Raw genomic sequence first — 22016 nt, 5'->3', positions numbered from 1 at the left:
CTCCGCTCCTTCGTGGAAGGGAAACCCAGCTGTACGTACTACTGTTGCCAACTTAGTATTTTGGAGCAAGGTTTGTCCAAATCACGAATCACACCAAGGAACAGTGGCGTGGCGTGGTATTTTTAAAAGTGTTACCGGTTATCAATAGGACATTTAAGGGAGACTTGGGCGCGTCCCCACTTCATGCCCCCCCCCCCCCCCAATGTCTTCCAAGTAGTTCGTATAATATTAATCTGGTACGTCTGCAATTCAATGGCTACTAGATTTTGGTAAAGTTATTAATCAGGGAAAAAAATGTTCACATAAGGACTGAAGTGAAATCGCAAACATTGGTTGTTTACACAATAATACGTAATTTGATACTTACAGAAACATCGAAGGCTACTTATAGAGCAGATCAATCCGACGACTCTTCTTTGAAAATAGTTATATGATGCTGGGGTCCCGGGTACGAATCCTGGCTTGGGCATGGACGTTTGTGATGTATATTCATCAATTTCATCATATCATCACTCATCCCCATCTTCGCAAATTAGCCAAAAGTGGCACAAGCGAAGCAAAATCAATCAAATCAAATCAAGAAGTTCTATAATGCTGTCATAAAGTGAAGTTTTTCATTTGAATTTGAATTTTTGGGTGCGTCATGGTCATTGTTATCCACACCTGAATTCCACACGTTTTTTTTCACCCGAAAATAGAGTACATGGCCAACAAAAGAGTTTCGACAACTGCGCACATCCACATAACCACGGATAGTCGTTATACCACGAAACATTGAAATGTCGGTCATATCCAGCAGACGACTTGGTTTTTAAATCGTTCAAAATAGGCTTTGGCCTCCCTTTCGACACAATTTTGCTTTTTTCTGCAAAAGAATGAACCGAAACATTGCTTCAAAATATCTTTTATCGCACAATTACACACACTGTTCTCATAGGATGAATCCGCCACCTCGGAACTCGGAGCAAGCTCCATTAATTAATTGACAATGCTCGAAAACAACATAAAGACGAAAGACACCACTCACAAAACTCGCACTGCAGAGTCCCTCCCGCAAACCGTTGTTTACTTTTGTAACACGTGAAGCACCCTCCTTGCCCCCTCTCCTCTCAGCATCGGCCCTTCCCCAATATTTCCTTCGGAACCTGCAAGAAGTCCAGTTCTACTACTGTTGCCATCTTAGTTCTTTTGAAACCAGGTTTGCCCAAATCGCGAAACTTTTCGTTTCAAATAAGACGTATGCAGAGTAGATGTAGTCTTCATCTGTTTCCTAACTACTCCCACTCCCATGTTTAGCTAAATCTACAGAAATCTCATTTCTGACACCATTACTATTTCGTATATCTTACGTCCTTTGCTACCTTTAAGGCTTTCGCTTTATAGGATAATCGTGACGATGAGGATGCATGGTGAATTATTGAAATAAAATTATTATTTCTTTGTGTATGTAATTATTAATTTTTATAATTATGTAAGTAAAATAATAACAACGAACATTGAAATAACCATTTCTTGCTGAGGATTCGAACCTGCGACACCTGACACTTCAGAGCGTGTTAAGATAACAATCGGAAAATTATGCTTGTAAGTAATGTTTTCGCCCAAAAACAGTTCTACCACCTCAAAAACATTGCTTCAATCCGAAATTATTGCATTCCTGCGACAACGTATGTCAATCTCAATCGGCCCTTTCAACAATTATCACAAATTCCTGTAACCGAAATAATATTATATGTGTGAAATATAGAATTTTAGGTTGACATTTTTAGGACAGCGGACCCCTTGATCATACCCATCCCTCTCCTCTCCTTCTCGCCCATGATGTCGAAAAAGGACAAAGAGGACTTTCGTAATCGCTGATATTTAGAGTAAATACAAAGTATCACTTGGTAGTTTGCTTTTCCCCCAGTGTGATTTGATTTTTTTAAATTTTGATTTGGCGATTTAAGTGCACTTCATGCACAGTAATACTAATCGGTACAGTTTCAAGTTGGATCCGAACCACTTGTGCCTCCACCGGGTATCGAACCCGGGATCCCTTGATTATAAGGTGGCGACGCTACCACTGCGCCATCGTTACCCAGTGTGAGTGGACACCTTCTGAGTAAGATAGACCCGATTAGGCGACTTAGCTCTTTTCTGTCAATTGAATATGGCAACACTGATCTGTATCCGGTAAGAATCACCGGCAACTGCGCCGGCTAAACAGGCATGCCTAAAACCCGCCTTCTCCTCCCGCGTTCAGTCTTTGCTGCTACGCGAAGTCCTCCTTGCGGTGGCTCAGGGCCTTTTCCTCATGTTGCCTGAGGAGGGTACCGGATCAGTCCTCCTCTTCGCTTTTGCCGGTGTCAGAAAAAATGTCAGTCTGCAATGTTTACTTTATGACAATATTACCAGTTTATGTACGTAATAATATTTTAAGACGGGTTCTTCAATTCTTTATATTTTGGTGTTACCTGCGGTAACAGCGGCTACATGCACGCCACGCCTCTGGTCTCTATTACCTAACTGGTCTCAGTTGTAGTTAAATCCAGCCTTGGCTTTGCAGTCTACTCTGGTTGCTTCACAGAAATTGTATTCCTATTTTAGGCGGGATTTAGCTCTTTTCTGTCAATCCGATGTGACAACACTGGCTGCTCCGGTGGGTCTGAACGGCAACAGGGCCCTAACAGGCATATGAATAATACACCAAAGTCCTTCACCGCTCTTTCCTTGCATTGGCGCCCTATTCTCCCTTGTTGCCTCTTCAGGGTAGCGGAACGGCCTCCCTCTTCGCTTCTGTCGGCTGCAGAAAAAATGTCCTAGGCAATATCTACTCGACGGCAACGGTGTTCATTAACGTATTTAACAATGTTGTAATTTTATTGAAATAACTTTTAGATTCTTTACATTTTGCTGTTAACTGCGGTAACACCGGCTACATACCCTTCCCATTTAAGAGTTTTGAGTAAAATTCAATATGGCGCTTGGAACACACCAATACACCAATGTGTTTTGCCATAATCCTAACATGGTTCTAAGTTCTATCATGATCAATTGTACCCAGCCTAACTCCTTTACTTTATATAGGGGGTGTTAAGGAAGTTTTAAATCACCCTGCCGGCCCTTGTATGTGACTTTGTCAACATGAGATCAGGAATTACACACACACGTACATTATATATGTGTAATATATATATTAATGTGTGCATGAAGGTAGGTAGGTAGAGGGGGGGGGGGGGCGTTGGTAATATTTTGCAGGGGCTCAAGATTTGTAGATCCAGCACTGATTTTACTACATTTTTATTTTCAGAGTGAACTAAATTTTAATATTAACTATTATTAATTCTAATACAGCGCGTCACTGCACTAGTAGTTAATCTCGTTTCTGTAGTGCAGGGATGGCAACAGGGGTGGGCACGGGTGGGCAAGCGCCCACCCAAAAATGTCTGTGCCCACCCGATTGCCCACCCAATCAAATTCAATAAGTACATATACTTGGGGATATATGAATGATTCAATAAATTAGTGTATTCTGATGTTCATGACATGTATATTTTACTTGTAAATATTATCTATGCTAGAAATGTTCACATATTAGACTATCAACCCATAAAAAGCCAATTTTGTCATTAGAAAGTGAAAGTTATTACTAGAGCCATTGAAACAAAAACTGTGATCAAATGAATACTTCTATGATTAAAAGCAGCTAGTAGGCTTAGGAGGCTCAAAATTATGCAGGGTATGATCAAGATTAGATCAGAATTTAGGGTGAACGTGAGAACTGCAACTCCAGGCCTCCACATACGTATATAAATCCCGGCCTGGGTATTGTTAAAATAATCTCCAAATAAACTAGTGTTGCCTACGGGACGAGACGGGACAGGCTTTTAAAAATTCGAGACGAGACGAGATTGATCATGTGTCTCGAGAACAAATGAATATTTTCGAGACGAGACAGCATTTCCACGAGATGAGACAGGCCAAAGTCTCGTCTCATGGGCAACACTAAAATAAACCAATAAAAACATCATCTTAGCGTTAGTTCCTCCAGCAACACAATAAATTATTTCGATTCTTTTATTATTATTAGAATAATTTAACCAAAAAGACTTAGATGGGCAGGCCATGTGACGCGAATGGCAGAGGAGAGAATAGTTTACAGGATTCTTGTTGGTAAACCTGATGGTAAGAGACCAGTAGGAAGGCCAAGACGAGGATGGAGGGATGACGTTGAGATGGACCTAAAATAAATAGGTGAGGGTGGGAAAGATTGGATTGATCTTGCCCCGGATAGGGACAGATGGGAGGTTTGTGTGGCTGCAGCAATAAACCTTCAGGTTTAAGTATGCTAGAGAGTATAATATAGATTTAATTAGCTCTGGATTGAAATTCCAGAAGTGTCCAATTTTCATTTCATTACAATTGTCATCTTCAAATATCAATATGGTATGTGTAATATCGAATTTATATTCGTTCTACTAATAAGAATGAATCATAATAATCACTACAATACCGAAGTAAATAAATTTTAATAAACCAGTTATGTATTGAGAAAGCTACAGAATTATTCAATTGCTTATGAGTGGCTTATCCTATTTAGAAATCCTCCTTCCACACATAAATTTTGCCACATGGATCAGCCGAAAATATCAACAGAATCTGTAGTTGCAGCTGAAGTAAAGAAGAAAAGTTATGTCACGACGTATATAGAAGACGTTTTCGTTAGTTTGTTTTTAAGCCCACTTTTATGCTCAGATAGGCTAATCGGGACTAAACCTACAGTTTAACGTGTAGTCGGAACCAGTGTGCATTGTGCTTCCACTAGAAGAGGGGAGAGTCGAACACAGGACCTCTTCATTATAATGCGACAGCGTTATGTCATTGGAGAAATATATACAGAAAAAACTCGCACCAAACGTGTCATTTTTTCACCACAGAAGATGCGTCCGTTTTAAGAGGGTGATTGCCTGAGACAAATATTTGAGACTTTCGGAAAACAACGTCATTGTTCACGGAATTAGCTGCCTTGATCCACTAATGAAACGCTGTGCAATTGAAAGTACCACCTCAACTTTCTAAGAGCTATGAACTAATGGAAGTTCATTTTTGGAAGAGTAAGTTGTGATTGATTTGTTTTATTTAAAGCCATTTTCTGCTAATTTTGATAATGACAACGATAAGGTTCAATGGTGATAAGATGGAAGTAACGAAGGGGCGAAAACAAACAGACGCTGACACTCAAAATACATACCCTCATAAATTATTACTTCGACAGTGGTTCCAGGCGCCAGAGTTCCGTAGCTGAGCGGGTTAAGGCGCTCACTCGTCTTGAGATCGTTCGCTGTGGGATGGCGTGGGTTCGAATCCGGCTCTGGTCGGAATTTATTCGGCCTACGTATAGGGCCGGTGGCAACCCACCATTGTGAGGAAATTGGGGAGCTCCAAGTGAGTGAGCGTAATCCGGTCGCGAAGTCCTACAACGGCTGGGTGTCGGTCGGGTTGATCACCCGTCCCCCTAGTCTGGCTACAGATCTCCACGCCCCCTTGGTGGCTCGAGTGGGAGGGAGGCCAGCAGTCGGTAGGTAAGCCTTGGCCCGATATTGGGCTGTTGCGCTATAGGATTATATATTATGTTAATGAAAGTAAAGCATTCAGTTGCATGAACATTTCCATTTCTAGCCATGACTTGATGAAATGTGCCTCTACCACTTCGTTGGAAGACAGCCCGGTCATGCAGCTAGACTACTGGGTGTTGGGCAGAGTATAATGCTAAGTTAGTAGCAAGTTCAGCGACTCATGATTGGCCAAATGGAAGTTTTATAATGGAAAATATTAAGTAAGAAAACTTCGTTTTCTTATTTTCGGTCGAAATGCGTCTACCGTACTATAAAAATCTGGGGGCTACGCTGAGGTCAGTTTTGGGGGTAGCACCATCCCTGTTAATAGCACACATATTTTACCAGCATTTGTATTGGTCTCCTCTTCAGCATACATTATAACAATATCATCAGTTTTATAGCATTCTATTTCCCCTCACTTCCCCATTCACAAAATAATTGGAAGAAATACATCTTTATTGGATAGTCTGAATTGTAAAGGAAATCATAGACCATCATAACCTTACATTCCCTGCATAATTATTATTTTCTCTTCGAATGTAAGCGGCTTTTCTGTCTGACATAGACACTGTTATTTGGGGGTGGCGATCTCAAAAGTAAAAACCCATATGAGCCCATACTGAACTCTTATGTTAGGATTGCCAATAGAGACTACGGGTGCAGATTATACTATATCACTTATTTATCCAGAGTTTTTCATTTGGGGGCAAGGTTAAATTTCGCACCAATATAGCTAATCATAAAGGATGTAATGCAAAGTTTTGTAACAAATATAACATAATAAACAGAAACCAGCATGGATTCCAGAAAGGGAAATCAATAAACACAGCTCTAGCACAGTTAATCGATTATGTAACCGAAACATTAGAGAAACACGAAGCTGCAAACACTATATATATCTAGATCTTTCCAAGGCATTTGATAGGGTAAAACATGACCTGCTTATGGTCAAACTAAGCAATATAGGAATAAGGGGGATAGCTTATGAACTTATACAATCTTATCTACAGGACAGAATGCAAATTACTCAAATAAGCAAAACAAGTGTTAATGGGGGTACCCCAAGGATCAATCCTGGGGCCCCTGCTCTTTATTTTGTACATAAACAATGTACCAGAATACCCAAACACAAAAATTGTCACCTATGATGACACAACTGTTCTTGCCAGAGGTATCGACCCTAGGAAGCTTGAAATAAACACTTTTATCACCATAAACCAACTGGCACAATACTTAACTTCACATGGATTAATAATAAACAACAATAAAACAAAATTTATGATATTCAATACAATCTGAAACATGGATTTTGAGTCACAAACACTATGCATAGACAATGTGCTCATAGAAACTGTATCTTCAGTAAAGTTTTTGGGAATAACACTAGATCAAAAATTAACGTGGGAAGAACAAATTAAAAACATCTGCAGTAAATTTTCATCTAATCTATACCTGCTAAAACAAATGGCTGAATATAATTTAACAGAAATTAACAAATGCATATATTATGGACTAATTTACCCCTATGTTGAATATGGCATAATAGCTTGGGGTGGATCATTTTATAATAATACTGTCAGAATACTGAGACTTCAAATGAGAGCACTTAGAATAATGTACAAACTAGGCTGTAGGGAATCTTGCAAAGAGTTATTCAGGGAGAAACAAATAATGACAATATACTCACTATATATCTATAAGGCTATAACGTTTGTTCTAAATACTGGACGCATGACTAAAAATAACCAATTACACAACCACAATACAAGGGGGAAAGATAATTATTACCAGAACCAACACAGACTCAATATCTCAAAACAATCACCAATGAATGCCGGAAAAATATTCTACAACCAGCTGCCTCATGACATAAAACTGATATCTCCAAAAGATAAACAAATACTAACAATAAAAAAATATTTGACAGAGAGAGCTCTCTACAGTATCAGAGAATTCATGGAACAAGACAATACAAGGCCAATGTACTAAAAAATTTGTATTTAAATTGTATTCTTATTTCAATCATGCAACAATGATAATGTGTTTTTTATTTTTATTGTAGTGTAATGAAGTGTATTTTTTTATTTTTACTTTGGTGTAGTGATGTAATGTACTACACAATGTTTCTTCTTTTTTGTTATGATGTACTTAACTAATTATTATTTCATTATGTATCTTGACGTTTTCCATGCCCTTTTAAACAAAGGTCAATGGAAGAAAAATAAAATTCAAATTCAAAATTCAAAAACTGCAAAAGAGCATAGGAAAACTAACATGCGTTGGGGGTGGGGGGCACTAGGTGAAGGACCGCAGGGAGGAGTGGGGATTTTTGGGATTTTGCACTACTAGTAGTGTTTTCTAACAACTGACCAAAATTCAGTTTTTAAGGAATTATTTCCGACAGTCAACGTTTTTTTGTCCTTCATTGACTGAGCTACATGCTTTCAGTAGCACCACCTCTAAAACCTCCAATTGATAAAATGGCCCAATCCGACCAAGATGTGCAGCTTGTCGTGTTGCTTCGGTTTGGAAGGTTTTGTTTATTTCTGAAGGTTGGTTTCCGAGAGACACACAGTCACTACAGTCTGAAAGCTTCCATTCGAACCGAAGCGACACGACAAGCTGCACATGTTAATCAGACTGGGACGTTTCCTCATTACCATGCATCGTGTCACCTCGGTCCATTTCTTTTGCATGTGTGGTGAATGCTTGTTTGTCTCTCGTCGCACCGCTTGTCACTTCAGTGTGAACTCATGCTGTCACTTATCGCCTGTCTCTTCGGCCTGAAATCTTCCTATGGGATATTTCAGTTCGAAGCGAAAAGCGACATGTGTCTCTTGGAACCAAACCATCAGCAACCTTTCAAACCAAAGCGACACGACAAGCTGCATGTGTCGCTCAGACTCCCAATAGCCATGGCGTGCATCGTGTCGCCTCACTCTGTTGTTCGCCCATGTACGGTAAATGCTTGCTTGTAGACTGAAGGGGCCTTTCTCGCTTGTCACTTCAGTGTGAACCCTTGCTGTCGACTGTCGCTTTGGTCTGAAGCCTTCCTAAGAAATGTAGATACAGATAAACGATCCACATGATTGTAACAAAATGCAAGTCATACAAACGACTGTCTTGAGCTGGGTACCAATCCTTTCTTCATATAGCTAGTATCCACATATTTTTTCTCTCTATGTCCGAACCACTAAGTGCCTCTACCAGGTATCGAACCTGGGATTCCTTGATTACTAATGCTGTCACCTTATAATTGAAAGGTTCTGGGTTAGTTTCCTGATGGAGGCACATTGTACAGTGTATCAGATTCCATGTTTAAGGTTCAGTTCCGATTAGTTTATCTGACCACAAATCAGACCTAGAACAAATCCTTGTAATTGCTGCAATGATGAATATTATTTTCTACATATACAACGTGCCAAAATTGATTGATTTTACTTTGCTTTTCTGCCGATTTTGGCTAATCTGAATATATGGATGAATGTTGACAACATTATATTGGTGAAGGGACAATCACAAACATATGTGGATGACACAACTTGAGGATTATACTGGACGTGAGCCCAGATGTCAGAGCTTTGCTAGTCTGAAAAATACAGTCTATGGTGTGCCATGTGGAAGAGAGGTTGACATTTGGGTGTCTCAAAGAATGGTACACCCCACAATGAAGAAAAGGGCTTTCCAATGCAACATTCATCGTCCATTTTGGTACATTTTGCACATCTACCAGCACACTGATGATGTTCCTGATGCAATGTGAGCATGACATCACCAGAACACTGATCCGTTAAACTTGGCAGAACATGTCAGTTCGGACAAAACCAGATCCAATGTGAGAAAAAAAATATTGTATTTTTTATTATTATAATAACTATACCTTGTTTGTATTTTTGTGTAATTATAGGTTGACCATTTTAATTTTGTGTCCAATGAAACTTTCCAACTAAGGTATCTGATAAATGGAACATATTGGAACCAAGATGGTGGACCTATATTCTTCTATACTGGAAATGAAGGTGACATTGAAATGTTCTCGAACAACACGGTAAGAACCATATTTCATATCAAGAGATAAGTGATGTGTGCATTTTGTACCAACACAAACCATTATCTTCTTTCCTTTTCCATATTTTAATACTGCATTCTAATATCACAGATTGCAATCATATCTGTTAAGTCTGTGGTGTAGAATATGCGTATTATGTCACGGTCATTGTTGGACATGTAAATCCCTGTCTAATATTATTTTTATTATGTAATTAATCAATATGTTACTGATGTAATGCGTGAAAATTGGGTTTTGAGGTTTGAAAAGTTCATAGGTATCCATCGGCAAAATGAAATTCTGACGAGACAATGGAAGTTGGGGGAAGGTTCGGAGTCACGGCGACGATTGTCACAAAGGTTCATTTATTACGACGTCCCACCTGTACAAAAATAGGCCTTATGGAATATCTCCATTTCCAGTCGGCAGATGTACTTGAAATTTGGACAACCGCATGTTGTAAAAGATACCTGAATGTAATTTCAAGATGATCAACAGAATATCGAGGATGTAAGATCAAATTGGTTGTAAAAAGGCAAATCATGGACCATGTACGAATCTGCAATTCTGGCACCGGGAAGATGGAAACTTAATCCCTCCGTACCTAGTGGAGGACACGTGCTGCCCACGTGAGAACACAATGCACCCAGGGTGAACAAACCTTGCCGGAAGGGGAAGCGACGCTTGTTTTAACGCTCTTCCAACCAAAATTTCAAACCAGGTATAAAACTACAGAACCCTGAAGTTCCGACATAGCTTGCCGCGATTCTCGTAGTGAGAGCACTTCTGTGCTGAATCTCAGTCTACTGTGTACTTAGTATTTTTCATGAACCACCAGCGTGTGGCTGCCAGTGATTTGTGATACAGGTGTGCTTACATCAATCGCTGGAAGTCGTCGAAGTGAGACTGTGATTCTGTGATCATATACAGTTAATTGTTTTGTGAAACGAGGACAATCAAAAGCCATGGCAGGCTAGGAGGATAAAGAGAAGTCTCTAACGATGCCGTCACTATAGATCGACCACAAGGAAAAAAACCTTGGGACGAAATGTCCCCGTGCAGCTTTCCCTTCTTCCCTTCAGCTCAGGCCATAAGGAAGCATGGTTCACTCTCCCCCGCCCCTCCTCGCGGAAGTATGGTGCACAGGAGTCGCGGGTCTGCGCAGGTTGTTTTGCTTGTGGTTGCACTATACCATCAGGCACGACGTGACCCAACAGAAACGATGCACCATGCCAAGGAAACCAGCCAACAGAAATGACGAATAGATGCCAAATGCCTGAGAGGAAGGACCCCAAGCCAACGCTCGGGAGATGCCCGCTAGATGAAGCACGGAAAGATGAGATGCCGAGACTACCCCAAGAGACGCCCAACGTCAGAGTGAAGAAGAGATAAACGACAGGGAGAGGTAGTGAAAGTGCGAAGTGTCACCATCGACGCCCTTCGTCGCGGTTGTTAACCGAAGAAACATTTTTCGTCACAATGGAACCATATGTAATTACCCGCACCTTGGAAAAATGGACCACCCAATGATGCAGCAGAGTTTGGTACAGTATTCATCTGTCGGTTAATATCCACGTACGAAAGTATTGTTTTCTTTCATCGCCCTACCACGAAAGATTAAAGCCATATTGATTCGCGAACTTTGAAATGACTCGGAATCCAGAACCTAACTTTCGCCCCTTGTATTTGAGTATTGTTATAAAATATGTCATTTTGTGTTTGTTTTTAATCTCTTTTAATGGTCAGAATTTAAAGATAAAGCTCCTATATTGCGTTAAATTCTATTGTAACTTGTCAAAGTGTGCTCCATAGTACAGTAATCCGCTGCCCAGTCGTTTGAATAACTAATCTAGGATTGACTGTTTAGTCTTTTATTTGTTGAGTAATGTGTGTTAAATTTGCCCAGGTTGCGCAAGTGAGGTTTTCTTTGTTATAGAGTTGTAATGTAATTGTTGCTCGCGCCGAAGGTTAATTGAGATATTAAGACAGCTGGAGTCTATTTGAGTATTGCGTCACGCAGCAGAGTTGTAATTTTTTTTGGAGGACGAGAAGGGGCTTGTAGTAAATATCCCTGTCTGAGGAAACTGGTTAATTGATACTTGCTGTCTAGATGCGAATGTTCTTGTTGAACGAAAAGTTCAATCACGTCGACCGATTACTCTGACAATTGTTTTTATAGAGGGCTGGCACATATTAATTGTAAGGAGCACAGGAGCAGAGATTAATGACCTAATTCAAGGAGTTCATGTTAAAAATGGAAAGGGTACATTGATTAAATATAAGACTTGCATGTATAATTTTATTATGATATGCCTCAGAGAATGAATGAGTGCTTCAGCTGTACTGTGTTTTGTTTTTTATATGTTAGATTCCAATACATATATTTTTTACTGGATGTACGCGTCATTATTTGTTGTTTCAGTTGTGTCAGGTACAATGCTATTTGTTATTTCTTTTTGGTGCCGACAGGTGTCAGGTAAAATTAAAATGGTATATTTTAAGGTATTATATCCCCGTCCCCACACTGAATGAGCAACCATCACCGTCCAGAACACGAACTCAAACCTGTATCGTTTGCTTACGCATGAACGGCACTCCCTGCCTACTAGTGTGTGGTAATTAAATGTGATTTTTTATTAGGTTTATTCTGTTAAAAATATCAGAAGTAGCAGGATTCTTAGCTGTGACCTGATGAAAAATTCTGGCTAAGGATAAGATAACTTATCCACGAAATCTGATACAGGAATATCTGCACATAAATGCCACATCCCAAAATAAGTCTAATAATATTAGGATAAAAATAATTAAACACAATGAAATATGTGAAATTCATGTGCCAAAATATTTTTAATTGAAAGTCATTATAATTAATTTTTAACACTTTTTGCATATTGAGCATTACATGTGAATGATGTGATTTTACATAACATAACATTTGTGCTCCATGTACCAATATATTGTTTCACATTGCTTTGATATATTTGCTTGGCTATCAGAACAATATATTTAGCCAGAAATGTACTTTCCTCCTGTATCCCTCCTGGATAAATTGTCTATGGTAAGAGGAAAAATAGGTAAATCAAGACTATCATGATATATTAAAAAAATCATATCCGTATTTAGGTAGGTACAATGCCAAATTTGTTTATTCAGTGAGCATGCGGGTGGACAGGTTACAGAATATAGAAACTTTCATTTTATATGGTAAGTGGCTACTACTTTCTTCCATTATTATTTATCTGCACTTCTGCCCCCTTTCCTTTCTTTTTTTGTGCACACATGTGTACATTATGTTGATTAACCCTTAGATGCCTGTGCCAATTTCCCTGGGTTTACCTTAATGCCTGGAGCATTTCCATGCAACAAATTTGAAATTCAGCAAGATTTCAATATTTTTTTTTAACTTGGAAACTATGAATGTTAGAGTTGCAATATCGTGGAAACTGTGAATTCTAGAGTTAAAAATGTTATCTAGTTTCCTTCAATATACAGATTAGGCTATAAATCTATGGTCGAAGAAATCAAATTTTCATTTATCAATTAGAAGACGAAAGTTAAAATAAAAACTTTTTTTATAATTATTATTATTATTTTTTAAAAATTTGAAACACATCAGGCCATTATGTAGGCAATGCCAGGACATGAGAGTTGAACACTGTATAGTGGAACCACAAGCAAAAAGACCTGCGCAGACCTGCGACTCCTGTGCACCTTACTCGCACCTGGAGGGGCAGGGAGAGTGGAGCATGCTTCCTTATGGCCCGAATTGAACGGAAGAAGGGAAAGGTGACCGGAGATTTTTCGTCGAACGTTCTTTTCCTTGTGGTCGCTCTATACCTACATACTGATATGTGTTTAATTATCGTTGCAAGAATTGCCCACTTGCTGCTGACATTTGGAGAAAAATAATATTCTAATGTAAAGTCAATTTTTGTTTTCGTCGGGAAATCTAAAATACCCTCAAGGTTTTCAAAGAATATTATCTATCTATGTATGCTAGAGTTGCAAATTATAGCCTTATGTTTATCAGTTCAGACTAATCAAAAAACTGGCATCTAAGGGTTAATAATAATAATGTAACAGGTTTTTCGCTTCTTATTCACTTTTTCTTCCTGATTTTCTCAAAATATGAATTCTCTTTTTAGGGTTTTGTCTGGGAGATAGCACCCAAATTTAAGGCTCTTGTTGTATTTGCTGAGCATCGTTATTATGGAAAATCTTTACCATATGGAGAGAAGTCATATTCAGTATGTATATAATTTTTAAGGTGTTAAATATTAATTGCAATTATTGATACACAGTTATCATTTTGAGTAATGCATTTTATATTAGTTTTTTGAAACTTGTAAATTTCTTGGAATGACACTACGAGCACGGCCATAAAAATAGGCAGCTGGGCAGAATTACACTGGTGACACATATGGAAATAGAAAAGCTAGAGCTGGACAAAAGTTGCTGGTTCCTGCACAATGTGTGGCAATGTCAACTGGGCTGAATTGCCTAGTTCGAGCGTCAAACCAACCTCTCTCCAGGGCACTTTCGTGTCCTGGTCGATACGGAGCTGGTGATTGTGTGAATTGAAAATTTGTTACAGGCCCCAGAAATGGAGTCCCATATCTACACGTCGGACTGCTCTTAAACCTCCGAACACGTAGGGTTGTGCTCTGATGTGGCAACAGTGCGAACTTCTGCCACTCACCTAATTTCATGGCAGTGCGTTTAGTTGAGTTTGTGCAGCCATTTTATCAAAACACACTGTATGAACTGTAACAAAGTGACTTCATATCTTCCCAGGATCCCAAGTATTTGGGCTACTTATCTTCTCAGCAAGCTCTAGCCGACTATGTTGATCTAATATATTACTTGAAGTCAAACCAAACGGCAGGGAATGAGAGCCACGTGATAGCTTTTGGAGGGTCGTATGGAGGAATGCTTTCTGCATGGTTAAGAATGAAATATCCACATGTTGTACGAGGGTAACTATTGTATTTTTCTCTCTTATTGAAGGTAAATGAGACAAGAGAAGAAATCCATTTGGTATTTTTTTGGCGGCGGCCAATTATTCTATTTGTGCAGAAAGTGGTTATAAAAATCTATTTGCTCAGGTATAACTTACTCAAAATTATGAAATGGACATTATAAACATAGACACAGATTTAAGCTATAGAAGCTGTGAGATGACCACAGGTTGGCTTTGAAGCTCAGTTGTAGAGCATCAATGTGGAATGCCAAGGGACCTGTGTTCGATCCCTGTTGGAGTCACAGTTTTGAATAACTCTTAATAATTTTCTATCTACTTTGTATGAATATATGTTATGAAATGAAAGTGAAGGAAATTGTAAAAGAATTATTTGAAGTTTTCTGTGTGATGTATGCTATTCCTGTTTGATGAAATAGGAATACAATATTACAATATTTACAAGTACATTAATTACAAAATTTAAATAATTAAACATAAGGAAAAGTGTTTCCTATACATTGTATGTGAATAGTGTTAAAATGAATGTGAATATTGAAGAAAAGCAAATAAGCATACCAGATTATGCATTCTGCTTATGCAGTGATTGCAATACATCAGAAATTTTTTATGAAGAATGAGATAAAATATTATTGTATTTCTCTTAAATGTAGAGAGAAAGAGTTTCAAATTAATATATTTTTCTTGTATTTAATTATTTTGACACTAAATTTTCTTCTTACATAATCTCTATTATTGAGGATATATTTTTAATGTGCTTAAAGTCTTTTTTGTGCTGAATTATACTAATTTGCTACACAGTTCCATTGCAGCATCAGCACCAATTCTGCAGTTTCCTGGACTAATTCCCTGTGATGCCTTTTATCGCATTGTGACCTCAGATTTTCAAGTCCAATCTTCAGAATGCTCAGATTCTGTTCGAAACTCATGGAAGGCTATAAACAATATAACTAGTTTAGGTATGTTTTTTTTCTTACTTCTTGTTTATTAACCTCAAAACATCAGAAAGGTATATTAAGGAATTGAAATACTGAATTTGCCTTTTTAATTGAGTTTCCTCTATGTTCTCTATGGTTATTTTAATGTTAATTTTAGAGATAATGAAGCATGTCTTTCATGAGATTTATTGTAAGGAAAGTCACTTTACTCTCTTCATCATTCTTGGATTTACAGTAAGGATGAACCAATATTAAATTTTGGCTGATGCCAATAAAGCACCAATATAAAATTTACCGATACTAATATCAATACCAATCTGATATAAAATTCCAAAAGGTCTTTGGAAAAACCTGAATGGTTCATTGACCTCGTTAATAAATGTACGTTACCAGATGACTGGAATGCAAAAGAAGCGGCATTTCCTTTTTTAAAAAATAAAGTAGGAAATGACGTTTATGTCCATAAAAATTGTGACTTAATAACAGAATAGTGCAATAAATTATGAGATACTTATAGATATATCGAATCAGTGAAATTATAGGTAATTTTACCAATACACAGATATACCTATATCGACCAATACCAATAGAGTACTGATTAATCTGCACCATTCCAAATTTACAGTAAAAGTGATTGAATGGATTGTTTCAATTGCTTTTGCAGATGCACTCGATAGCATAACACAGGATGATAAAACTAGACTTGTATTTGGTTCTCTTTTCATATATTTGCAAATCTGTAAAGTTTGATGTATTAATTCTTTAATTTATTTCTTCACTACCTGCAGAGGGTGGAAAAGCCTGGCTGTCCCTTGCATGGAAACTGTGTATGCCTCTTACCACCACAAATGATGTAACTAAACTTAAAAAATGGCTGGTTGAGGTCTACACATATCTAGCCATGCTGGATTATCCATATCCAACTGATTTTCTTCTGCCTCTGCCTGCAAATCCAATCAAGGTTTGTATGGAACTTTATCTTTTACAGTGCCATCATTCAATTACTGGAACTACTTAAAATGTACTTCAGAATATTGTCATACGTAAGTATTCCATTGAAACTATATCATATCCATCTGCAGTAGTATTTTTTTTTTAACATATACAGGGTCCGGCAGAGGACCTAATTTTCAAAGGTACAGAAATGTATTACTACAGAAATACAGGTTATTGTATGCCATTTTAAGTTATTGTATGCCAATTGCCAGATGTCCTTCAAGTGACTTCCATTTACGTGTACACACATTCGAAGCCTCTCCCAGAAGTTGCGGACGGCACGTTGCAATATTTCACCATCACGCAATTTCATCTCTAATTGCAAGCTTCAGGTCATCTAATGTTCGAGGTTTGTTCACATACACTTTAGATTTGAGGAATCCCCACAGAAAAAAATCACAGATTGTAAGGTCTGGTGACCGAGGAGGCCAGGGTATGTCACCAAACAAGGAAATTACATGTCCTGGAAAAAGTTGACGAACAACAGCCATAGAGTTTCTAGATTTGTGAGCCGTTTCTCCATCTTTGTTGGAACCATACGTCTTGCTGATTTATCCTACACCTACGGCAAAGCCGACGAAGTTCTGGTAAAACAAAAGTATTCATCATTGCGATATAGCGTTCGGAGTTCACCATCACACAATCCCCATCTTCATCTTCGAAGAAACGTGGACCGATGACACCATACCGTCACTCGTGAACTGTGAAGCGGCCATTCATGAAGCTCCTGCGGGTTTACGTTTGACCAATATCTAAAGTTTTGCTTCTTTACAGATTCATTTAAATGGAAATGTGCCTCGTCACTCATAAGAATAATCGTTTCCTCGGACATTTGGAACATCTGTTCAGCAAATCTTTTATGATTGACAAAGTCATCATCATGCAGCTTCTGCACAAGCATAATCTTGTATTGGTAAAATTTTAGATCCACATGTAACATTCGTCGTACAGAGCGATCTGAAATCCCCAACTCTACAGCATGCTGGCTGGCTGACCATCTTGGGCTCCTAATGATAGCTTCCCTTACTCGTCCTATGTTTTCTGGTGTCCTTACGGTTCGAACACGGTCAGGTGGTGACCTATTCATAGCTGATGCTGTCATGAAGTTCTGCACCCACCTGAGGATAGTGTTGCGGCTTGGTACCTGCCCATGGCATGCCACATGAAAATGACGTCGAAAAAGATGCTGCATTTTCAATACAAATTCTCCAGTTTTGAAGAATTCCTCCACAACAAACGCTCGATGTTGCACATTTGAGGGCTCCATGCTCACTGGTTTGATAAACAGTTAAGCAGGTCACCAACTTCTCACCGGATCGCCGATTTGAATTTATTTCAATTGTTCAAACGGACAAAGCGCTGACTCAAGATCTTCTTACGTAGGTCATTTAAAAGGAAAGGAAAAAGGCCTTCGAATGTGTATAGAAGTAAATTGAAGGCATAATTTTTTGTACATGCTAAATAAAAATGGCATACAATAACCTGTATTTCTGTAGTAATACATTTCTGTACCTTTGAAAATTAAGTGTGTTATTCAAATTTTAAAACAGTCTAACTCCTTCCTTCCCCCCCTCTCTCTCTCCCTCCCCCCGTGGGTGGGTGGGTGTGGGGGGGGTGGCCAATAGAGGGCTGTTGCACCAAGGAGTTTAGTTGTAGTTTGTAATTTTACATATCAGAAAATCTGAATATGAAAATCTAATCTGAATCTAACATGTAACTGTCATTAATCACATAATCCATTTATGTGATAAACAGCAAATAGTTTTAGTAAGGAAAATGAGAGGTGGGAGAGATTTGGCAACTGCCACAGTGGGTTGATTTCTTCAGAGTTAACAGAAAATTAACTCTTTGCACATTAGCTGCAAAATGCATGACCATCCTGTGCTCTTGTAATTACATATTCTGTTTCCTCAAACTGTTCAGATAACTGATAGATATATATTCTGAGCCCTTGTGGAGGAATTCCCTAACATTGATGAAACTGATGCTGCACTTTGACTACCAGTGTTCAAAAATAGCAGTCACAAGTCATAAAATGTGACCTAACTCAGTCTGTAAGGTCATTATTTTTGTTGAAACTATACAATTCTGATCCTCATAAACCCGATGGAAAATTTACATCCTACCTTGACTTTTAGTAGAGAAGCATGGACTATTTCATTTAGATAACTTGGCAATGAGAAATCATTCTTTACATTTCTTTTAACAGTTAGTTGTATAATTTTGAACATGTATGTGATTGTGATTGAATGAAAATGTGATAAAATTTATTAGAAAACTATTGTGAGGGATTTGTATCCAAGATAGCTTCATATTACCATTCAGTTTGGCTTCCTTGCACTGTCTGGCACTGAAGTTTAATTTGTTGATAAGTTTTTGAATTGTTAATGTTGACAAAAAAGTTTCCATTTATGAGATACAATTCAAGGCGAAAAGAAAGGAATGTTTTTAATAAATTCGGCTGTATTAATATTATTCCATCTTGTGTGATTCAAAATATTGTAGTGACATAGTTCCTTGTATACTAGTTTTTATAACTCATGGTTCATTAATTGAATCAAGTTCGACAACAGTTGTCAACTTTTGCATCTAAAATGGAATAGCAATGTAAAACAAAATAACACCAACATATCTGTCTGGTTTTGGTGACTGCCATCAAACTCTGAAAACTGGAGCACACATTCAGTGTTTCTTTTAAGTCCACTTTATGCACAGATAGGCTATTCAGGACTAGACTACAGTTTTGAAGTGGAATCCGAACTATTATTTGCCTACACTAGGTATCACCCAGGACCCTTGATTACAAGATGGCCATCAGGGAGGCCCTGGAACATACTATCTTCTGCTATATAGCTGGCAAATTCTCACAAGTATGTTTTACAGAACCACGCTGACATGGAGACATCATTCAATGGCTGTGAGAACTTTTTTTTTTTTTGCATGTAAACTTCATCCGTAATTGATTCACGAAACAGTAATAATGTGCTATATTTATTTTTCAGGCTGTGTGTAAAAAACTTCCTGACTCTACGCTAGAAGAAAAACATCTTCTGTTGTCACTTTTTAAAGCTGTTAGTATTTATTTCAACTACACAGGAAGTGAGCACTGCTTGAATATAAGCTCTGCAGCCAAACCCCAGCTGGGAGATGTAGGCTGGAGTTTTCAGGTGAGAACAAAATGCCTGGAATAATTTGTATCTTGTTTAGGGATGGGACAGATTAATCGGTACTCTATTGGTATCGGCTGGTATAGGCATATCAGTGTATTGGTAAAATTACAGATTATGTTACCGATCTGATATATCTATAAATATCTTACAATTTAGGTCAAAATTCTGCAATTTTGGTATAATTTTTATGGATAATCTCAATGGCCTACTTCTTAAAAAGTAAATGTCAAAATATGCAACTTCTTTTGCACTGCAGTCACCTCGAAACACACATTTATTATTTAGATCAAGATCCATTCAGGCTCTTCAAGGATCGTTTGGAATTTTATATCGGTTATCGGTAATTTTTGTATCAGCACTTTATTGGTATCGGCCAAAATTTTAAATTGGCCCATCCTAATTTTGTTAGTTATTGAGGTCATGGAATATTTTTTATGCAATTAATACACGTTCTATTGTTTTATCTTCAAAAGAAGTAGTGTTTACCTGTACCAATCGAACTGAACTTATACAAAAGGTATGTTTTAATATTAAAAAAAAAACTTTGCCTAATTATGCAGCTTCAAAAGTAGTGTTCTAGAGAATCTATAGACCATGGTTAGTTACTCTGCACTTTTGCTTCTGTGTGGCAATAACAACTGTGAGGGCTGTCCTTTATAAACTTGTTGCTAAATGTCCAGAAAATAAACAAGGTCCAGATCCAATTAATCATTTCTCCTTCTCAGCAGCTTTAGACAAGAGCTGTAGTAATAGCATATGCCTAGAGGAATGCATATTTTGTTTTGATGGAAACATGAAATGTGAAATTACACATGTTCATTTTTCATGTTTTTTGAAGAGGCGTGAGGTACATTTTCCTACCATGTTTTTGTCACGAAATTTCGAGTTTATTTACTGACGCGACACTTTCTGAAGTCTGAATTATCCTGAGAGTAATGCAAATCATGAAAAATGAAATAATTCTGCTGTAAATATTTGAGAAGTAAAAATGGACTGTTTTATATAGAAATAAACTGAATACTCTGATAACTATGTAAATGTGCTGAGAAGCGAAATGTTTATTCTGTGTAATAAGTATAGTTTTTAAATCAAATTCAGGGTTTTATTCACCATTTTAACACCGAAATGCCATTTTATATACCACTTTTGATCCCAAAATGTGTCCAGTTTTTGTACCGAAATCTTGATAATTTATTCACCATAAATATGTGGCTCTACATATACCAAAATTGAGAACCTCAACTCTGGACTGATTCTTTCTTTCATTGTTCCTTGACAGAATGTAGGCGATGCACAAAGAGGACCTGAGGTGGGCATGATTAAACAATCACTGTAAACTCTTTCTTTCCTCTTCAGATCTGGAACAAGGTTTTTATTGCCAGATGTATAATTTTCTCTCCTGGTCGCATTGCTATGATTCGCTGTCCTAAGCTCCCAGAGGTACTTTCTTGTAAACATAATTTTTTGCAACTTTTCGTCCTCTGCTAGGCTTCCCATAGTAAAAATGATTCCGTGCTTTAAAATACAATGGGCTTCCAAACTGGCGAAAGGTGTATCAGGCAAGTATTGACACTCAATAATAGAATTTTGTACGATTGCACAGTGATCCGGAATGCGAAAAATATCGGCAAAAATCAGGAGCTCGCTATTTGACCCCTAAATCAATACAAATGTGTAATAAAAATTAGCAATTTTAAGGAATAATTCACACTTTGGGTCCACAGAATTCACATGAGATTGATTATTTTGATTTTTATACAAAAAGTATATTTCAATGCACACTTGAAACCACAGTAAAACTAAACAATACACTTGAAAACCAAAATTCATTTCCAGAAATAGATTAAATAATAACAAAAATAATGAAGATAAGGATTATAATGAAAGTAATAATAAATGTGAGAGGTATCATTAAAATGAATTTAAGCGAAATAAATGTTTAAAGTGAGGAAAACAGACTTCCTATCAAATCACTTTCAAGATAAATTAATATCTTTTGAGGCATTAAATAATATTTATTTACTAGTTTCGATATCTTTCCTACTTCCTTTAAATGCACTTTGGTTGTGAATGCGAGTTCCTTAGATGCATTTTTCCGGCGAAGCACTTCACCTATTATTTCTGTCCCTACTTTCTTCAAAATTGATAATCTGCTTTTGAGATTGCGTAGAGTATAGAGTGAAGAAAAAGTAAACAGTGGCAAGAGGGATGCAAGTGCAAGGGGGGTTATGGGGTTTAACCCCCCCCCCCCCTTTGTTGAGCTTGTGAAATATTATGAAAAATTCT

At 37.7% G+C, this 22016-nt stretch overlaps 1 protein-coding gene across 1 annotated transcript in view; it reads left to right on the top strand.

The window, feature by feature from the left end:
- The window catches only part of LOC145985968 (lysosomal Pro-X carboxypeptidase-like), a 33598-nt gene that overhangs the window by 5264 nt on the left and 6318 nt on the right, over positions 1 to 22016 (top strand). The window contains exons 2-7 of the mRNA XM_083120116.1: positions 9508 to 9648; positions 13794 to 13895; positions 14443 to 14624; positions 15428 to 15585; positions 16353 to 16525; positions 19563 to 19727. Coding sequence (XP_082976242.1) covers positions 9508 to 9648; positions 13794 to 13895; positions 14443 to 14624; positions 15428 to 15585; positions 16353 to 16525; positions 19563 to 19727 — 921 coding nt within the window. The remainder of the gene's footprint in view (positions 1 to 9507; positions 9649 to 13793; positions 13896 to 14442; positions 14625 to 15427; positions 15586 to 16352; positions 16526 to 19562; positions 19728 to 22016) is intronic.

The sequence above is a fragment of the Lepisma saccharinum genome, chromosome 3 (genome assembly GCF_977018435.1).
Source record: "Lepisma saccharinum chromosome 3, izLepSacc3.1, whole genome shotgun sequence".
NCBI classification, from domain to species: Eukaryota; Metazoa; Arthropoda; class Insecta; order Zygentoma; family Lepismatidae; genus Lepisma; species Lepisma saccharinum.
This window is presented reverse-complemented; position numbering and strand designations above follow the sequence as displayed.